This window comes from Mercenaria mercenaria, chromosome 1 (genome assembly GCF_021730395.1).
Source record: "Mercenaria mercenaria strain notata chromosome 1, MADL_Memer_1, whole genome shotgun sequence".
Taxonomy (NCBI): Eukaryota; Metazoa; Mollusca; class Bivalvia; order Venerida; family Veneridae; genus Mercenaria; species Mercenaria mercenaria.
In genome coordinates, this window is record NC_069361.1 from 50826341 (window position 1) to 50834134 (window position 7794).

Genomic DNA, 7794 nt, shown 5'->3' on the forward strand with positions numbered 1-7794 from the left:
CAAATACGCATTCAAATATGCTCCAGTAACAATAGCAAACAATTATATGTCATGTTTTTAGTTACAGTATTGTTTCCGAGATAATCAACGTATTTATAGCTTATTTTTGCTCATAATATGATTCAAGCGATTGCCTATCGGGTGCAAAGTCGCCATATTACCAAAATATTGTGCTGGTAACGGTCACTTAAAAATCGAAATTCAATTGGTGATATAAGTAGGTTGATGATAAAAGTAAATTACAAATATTTTGTTTTTATTTTTATCAGAAAGTACAAACATCGTACTCGGGAGACCACGTCAGACCACAAGCATTTAGAGTCACTTATTCAGTTCCATTTTGTGTTGCTTAAAACAAATTATGTTGACTGAATGTATTAAGAAATCAGTTGTGTTAAGAGATCACTGCCATTCCCTTAAATGGTCTGTTAGAGCTATACATGTGGTTATACCTCCACCCCTGTATCTAAAATGTTTTACAGAATTTCATATACCATTCATGTCAAAGAGTATTGAAACATGTCTTTAAAAAATTATTTGTGTCCTTATATGCAAGGCAGGCGGCTATACCGCTTTTCCATTAACACAAGTTAATCAAATTGACACAAGTCATTTCTTTCCATGTGAAACCGTTCCCTTAGGCAAGGACTAATGAATAAAATTTAGATATTGTAAATAAAAAGCTTTGGGTGCAGAGGGTTCAAAACTTGATGATGGGTAAGCCTATTATTCCCTTAATTGGCCTGTATGTTTTGCAGGAATAATCTATTTGTCACTTTTGTTTGATCTGTTTAGAGACATTTCCAAAAATATAAAGAGTAAGTTTATATTCTTTCTGAACACAATAATAAAATATAAATCACAAAAGATTGTTGTGAATACAAAATGCATTAGGCTTTTTGCATTACCATATTTAACGATGATATGGGTCTTAAGGATAAAAAGACGATAAAACGTAGGAATAGTATTTCTTCCGTCATTTTATCTTGCATAACAAAGCTGCATAACAATAGGAGCTTTGTAAAGCTGTCGCACAAATGTATTTTCTCATTTCTAGTCACATATAAATTAGGTTGTTATTTGATACCATGACATTAAAACACTAGTATTAAAGGCATATCAGATGACAATAAATTTAGTAATACCCTCTTTGCAAAATACAAAAGCTATTTGACATTATTTAAAGTAAAGCAGATATCATTGATATGGTCTGTTCACGTACATTTGTTTTTTTTTACCCTGCTAAATTTCTATAATGAACTCATCCATTTTTCAATTTGGACAGTACCATTAACTGTGAAAAAAGTGGGGGAGGGCGGGGGCATACCAGACAGATACTGACTGAAGGGCGAAAAGTGCAGATCATGATCAAGATTTGCAGGCTGATCATTATCTGCACTGGTCGCAAAGGCAGAATCAGTCATGACCAGCATGATAAGGGTTATGACCAAAACATAACGCATTTTACCATTTTACCTTGACAAAGACAGAATATATTCAGAAGTATTTTTTGCCACATTACTTTCTAAGTTAATACATGGAAACAGTAGCTGAATAGAAACATAAACACTTTGCAAATATCTGAATAAAACTCACATAAAATGCAAACGTTATACTATTTTGGACAACTGTAGGATTAAAAGAAATTATGTTTATTCTGAGACATGACATTTCTTGAAAAGAACAAAAATAGATGTATGGGTGTTTCACCGACAATTGGCGTTATCGGCTGAATCCTTGCGTCTGTTTCGCAATAAAAGACAATATTACCTTATTAGGAGAAGAAAAGTTTCTGTTGTTAATACGGGTTGTATCTTTGGTGCGAGTAAGGTGTTGCGTGTTTCATTCTTTTCATAAATAGACAATGAAAAAGAGTCTGCACCGGTTTTCTTTAATTGAATTATATGCTTGCAAGCAATCCTTGATTAAATTTATGAAATCGAAACATAAAACATTTACATTTACCATGTGTTTTCTGTAGAAAGAAAAATAAACGTTTTTGTTTTCGTAAAATGAACTTTCGTGTAATAGTATCAAGTAACACGTAGAAGAAAACTAAACAAATGCAAGGAAATAGATAATTCGTAACATAAAATGTCATTTCTTGTGAATCAATTTGCTTTGGCGTTTGGAACACGTTATGTTTCAGTAATGTACAGGATATTAAATTTCTGCTATTAAATTTGTATAATACACCTCAGTTCAGTTTCATTTTAATTTAACAAGACTTATGTCCAATGGAAATTACAGACCGTAATTATAAAGGAACGCGACAATGAACTTCCAAATTATCTAAGAAACCTTTTCTTAAAGAAGTTAATGTTGTTTGATTTCACATTTTGAAGTAAAGTACAATTATCTTTTTTATCTATGAGAAAATACTCTGGAATTGTATCTGTACAATTTATATCAGCAAGTAGACATTTCTCAAGCCTTAAATATTCATTTCATGTAATTTTTCACACACCGTACGTTTTTAAAACAACTTGCACCTCACTTGAAGGAATTTCATTGTTTATGGGGTTTATTTGTAATAGTCATTCCACAGGACTTCCAACAAGATGACTGTGCTGTTTCACAATCACCGTAGCATATAATGTTTCTTAAATACAACTTGTATTGTCCCTGGTTTTTCCAGAGAAATCCTCAACAGACATTACAGGCACATCTGTTCTACCAGACTAGAAGACCGTATTCTGTTTAATGTTCTTCTTGGAATTGCTAATACAACTATGGTTTGTATTGCCGAAGATTTTGAAAGACTTAAACCAACACGGCCTTGTGTTTAGAATTTCAATTTCATTTTACACTGTCAATTTCCTCAGTATTAGATTCTTTAGTCCTGTCATTTTGCGTATCATGAAACACGTTATAAATAAGTGTGTCTGTCATATCATCTGTGATTTTTTCATGAACGCCACTTAGAAAGGGATCGTCAAAAAGATAAGAGCTTGACACACAATTGTTGTTCAACGTCCGATATCCGTTGAAATATTTTCTGTTTTTAGTTCTAAGATTTTCTGCTCGTAATTCCATTTGTAGTCGCTTCATGGTATTATTAACAAGAACTGTTCTTCTAAGAAATGTTTCGGGGTCATTTACTTCTTTTAACTTTCTGACTGAAATTTTCAAAATTTTCTTTCTTTCGTCTTTTCTTTCCTTGTTTGTGTTTAAGAACGGCGAAACTCGTTTTGATGGAATATAAACTTTTTCCGACTCAGTACTGTCTGGTTTTCGTTTGTGTCCGTGCTTCGTTGTGCTCGGAAGCTCAGATTCTCCGTTTGTCTTGTTGAACATTTCAATCTTGTTTTTCAAATCTTGTTTACCTATGGAATAAGAAGCAAAAGAATGTGATACACCATGTTGACGTAAGGATACATAATTACTTGGTTAACTTATGAAAATGATAAACGCGTTTCTGATATTAAAATGAATATAATGAGTGACGAAATTATTGAAATGATATAATGTTTTAAAAGATAAGACATTTGTACAGAGAAGTTAATTACACATTGCTTTCAACATTTGCCTTAAAATGTTGATCAATGGCTTCCTTTGAATAACCTTGAGCAGCCGCCACCACAAGAAAGACAGCATTGCATTTAACATGTACAGACATAAGGAGGCTATAACATTTTATCTTTGCTGACTGGAAAACTTCTACAGAGCCTTTTCTCCGTCAAATACAATTACCATACCAGTTAATCAAGCAAGATCGCATGCCGAGTATAACAATTGCTCAATGAAACAAATCAATGGTGAATTTGAGTACTGAAAACACGATCCTTTTTATAACATGCTTATAACGTCTTTGCAAAAAGTTTGGATTCGACCATAATTATATTTTTATTCATTTTACTGATTAAAATATATGAAGAACAAAGCACTGTAGAGAACAAAAGTAACTACATGTATCTCATATCCAATCGAACCAGACTATGATTCAACATGACCCTAAATTATCGGATCAACTTTACCAGTTCCGTGACCAACTGTATCAGGTCTAGGAACAATCTGACCGCCGATCGTTGAAAATTTACTTTAGTAAGGACATTTAGTACACCTGTTTCCCATTAGAGTAAAATGTTTTATACTGTCTTCTTTACGCTTGGCATGTCCAAAATAATGGACATCGGCCATGGAATATTTAACCTTCACCAATCGCAATCGGAAGTAAGACACTGAACTAACACAGCTGATGGGACAATTCAAATGTGTAATAGCGAATTTACAAAGGGCACAAAGTGCAACAAATATTGATTGATGATGTCTCATATTTAACACATCCTATGAGTTTTCATTTTTTCCCAGGTAACTTTATATATTTTTAAACAAACTAATAAGGTCGTTTTCACCTGAACCTGCATGTGACCTTTGAAAAAACCGTAGACTGAATGAATATATTTAGGAAAGATCATTTTAGTTCTTATGATTTTGTTTGAACTTTAGTGCATCACATTAGAAAACCTCTTGTCAAATAGCTATCGGTCCAATAAATGACAAATATGGCCCGTAGCTAAAATATATAGATAAGCTGTGTTTATATACAAACACATACTTTAACATCAAGTAACCAGGTAATAAAGACTTTACGTGAATCAAATGATATACTCAAAGAGACAAGTATTTCTAAAACATGTGATGCATGCTATGAGTGCGATAACCGATTTTAATTTCTCTACCAGCAAGAGATAGAACATTTTCATTTATGATTTATTTGAATCCGGCATGTGAAAAGTGTTAAACCTTGAAGAGCATTGTTGTTGAAACATTCCAAAATAGTGTATAAAGATAAAAGATATAAGAATACCAATATGGTAAATGAAGGTTATAGGGAACAGAAGACAATGAAATAAATCCAGTTCAGAGATAAAACGAGACGCGTGTCACCTGATTTGAACCGCAAATAATTTAAACAAATACAAAGTCAACAAAACGGTACAATAAAAGAAGATGAGTCATTTGTTTTGCCAAGTGAAAATGTCATTACACTGTCTAGAGTAAAGCAGTCTTTAAAAGAAATAAAAAGTCAAAGAGTTCGAAATGATATTGAAAAAAAACATCACGACAATAAATTTTAACAGTTGTGTAATCTTACTAGATAAATTGGCGACTAATAGAAAAAGGAATTATTTATATAAACACCTGTTGGAGCTATTCTGAACGGACATGTCACTTGTTCCGTTGATGGCATCAATTTAGCGGCGATTTTCTGTTAAGAATAGTACATTTTACAGAATCTTTATCATGCCTACATGAGACAAATAATCTTCTATTTACTATTATGCATAAAATATTGATACCGCTTAATCCTTAATTTGTGAACAGACATTATAAATGCAGATAATATGCAAATTATTATTTTGAAGTGCAATGAATGAAATTTAATGCGAGTAAAATCAATTCAAGGGAGCGAATGTGCTCACTGATGTTATTTGATAGCTGTAAAAGATAAAGATAGAACATATTTTACCATTTTCTAGATTTTCCGTATTTGTTGCATTAAACACTGGCTCCTGATCGTTTTCGTATCGCACATCTAATATCCCGACGGTTGTAGTTATTCCATTTGAGATTTTCACTCGGCACGATATCGACGAATCCGAGTTCGATTCTTTTCGACATGTGGTGGTGCATTTGTGACCATTTGTAAAGCCAGAACGTACATGTTGGATATCTAACCATTCAAAATCATAATTATCACATCCTTTATTATTAAACTCCACACTGGTTTCATCGCTGAATGTGTTTGTATGAAATGATGTCACTGGAAGAACACAAGTCATTTTGTATTTCCTTTATACCTAAATTTTAATAATTTCAGTTCTTTAGCAAAGAATGAATAAACGCTCGCAAATTTATTTACAACAGACGACACTGGATCGTATGATCAATTCGCTAGCTCCTTCTGCTTGTAAAGTAATTATAACGACAGCGCGACACAGAATACACAGTGCGTCTTTGCACTCCGGCTATCAATCGCGAACTGACGTTTTCAACAGCTACTGTCATGCATTAATGAGATGCGCGCTATGGGTAATGGGAGGTAAATCATCATAACAGGGAAGAATTGAAATAGATGATAATGCTATATGATTAAATGAAACTTTAAAACAAATTAAGAATATTCCTTTCTTTAATGCGAAATAGAACTATATTTCTTTACACGTTTTTCGGGAAATTATTGATATATTACAGTGCAATATTTCTGGTATTTTCACAGTGAAAAATATCAATTATATTTCTCACCTATGAGAAACTATAAAATGGGTAAATTATTAATCAAAACATGGAAGTACAAATTCCCCGCAAAAGTAGTTCGGGGAAAATGCCCTGAGAAACTTCTTTTTAATGTATTCCTTGAAAAAGATTATTTTGAGAGATTTAAACCTGGTTAACATTTCCCAGTTGACATGTCAGTCCAAAAATATGTTGAACTATTTTATATACATATTTATAACCTTTCCAGTTCTCATACGTATTGCTTTGTTTAACTATCAATTATTACAATTCATGTTCTTCGTATTATTATGATTATTATCTTTTCATTATTAATAATATTACGATTTCATAGAATGTGTATGTATAGGATATAAGACGAAAACGATCCAATATGTAAAATACTGGACTGTCCGAAGCGCGTTAGCGCTGAGGACCGTCCAGTATTTTACATATTGGATCGTTTGAGGCTTATATCTTACTTAAAACATTGTTTTTATGGCATAACCAATAAAAAAATACGTATAAACCATTGACGTTAAATTTTCTTAAATTAATTCGGTTTTTATTCACTTTACCGCATTTAATAACAGTTGCTATATGATTATGAAATACTCAGTAGAACCTCATGACTATTTTACGCACGTTTTTCTCATAATGCATGACTGCGTTTTTCTCGGGTTTCTCGCCTTCGTAATATTGGACTTTCTTTAGCCCGGGATTCTCGTGATGCTATTAATTGTGTTTACACATGTACGGAATAAGCAGTAGTATTATCACAAGTGGCGGTTGGAGGAAAGAAATTTTGTGACATTTTAGAGACAAAAAAAAACTGGATTTATTTTAATTCATGGCAAGGGTAAAGTGATTAATATGTTCTTTTTATTTAAGTGTGAGCAAGGAAACTTGCTTTGTCAAGTTAAAATTTACATGGGTATGGCGAATTAGGATAATCACTGATAATGTTTCACTGAAAGCGTAGTTGGAATCGGACAGCTGGAGAAAATGATTGCTGCATGTGCACTAAATGAGAAAATGGGTTGTTTGTTTACACGCCTGGCAATACACTGTTGTGATTTATTAGTTCAATGACAGTTTTTGTTGGGTTGTACATGAATTTGCCCGAAAATCTTCAAATTTAGTGCAAGAAGACTTATACAGAACAGACAATTTTAATATATTATCGGATACAGCTACTGGTAAGTCAAAACCATTCTAAACTTGTGATATTATTTTCGTTCCTTTAAACCGGTTAATTCACGGAACATAACAGCCAGGCGGAAGCTGAAAACTAAGGAAAACTTGCTTTCAATATGAATTTTATCTATGCACTCGAATTAAGCTACTCTTATTTAAGTTATTATCACAATGGATGTTTAACAGGTCTAGTATATTGCCCGATTGGTGCATCATGCACCGATCGGTGTATCATGCACCAATTGGTGTATTCAACAATACACCGATCAGTGTATTGGCTAACAAAATTTATCAACTGACCGTTATTTCACATGTATTTGATATTTCCGCATCATGGGAAAAACTAAAAAACAACCCTCCGAGGTGAAGTTTTCAAAT

The 7794-nt window shown here is 32.8% G+C and overlaps 1 protein-coding gene across 1 annotated transcript; it reads right to left on the minus strand.

The window, feature by feature from the left end:
• Positions 1-962: 962 nt before the first annotated feature.
• LOC123538186 (uncharacterized) lies at positions 963-5993 on the minus strand. Its single transcript, XM_045322155.2, has 2 exons — positions 5474-5993; positions 963-3326 (listed from the first exon to the last, which is right to left on the minus strand). Exons 1-2 carry the CDS (start codon positions 5784-5786, stop codon positions 2800-2802), a joined length of 840 nt encoding a protein of 279 aa, XP_045178090.2. The 5' UTR covers positions 5787-5993; the 3' UTR covers positions 963-2799.
• Positions 5994-7794: the final 1801 nt, after the last annotated feature.

Bases quoted from the DNA above. Each gene is read 5' to 3' on its own strand.
- LOC123538186 (XM_045322155.2), bottom strand. From the start codon at position 5,786: ATGACTTGTGTTCTTCCAGTGACATCATTTCATACAAACACATTCAGC. The intron at 3,327-5,473 runs GTAAAATATGTT...CTTATTCCATAG, and splicing joins TACGGAAAATCTAGAAAATG to GTAAACAAGATTTGAAAAAC.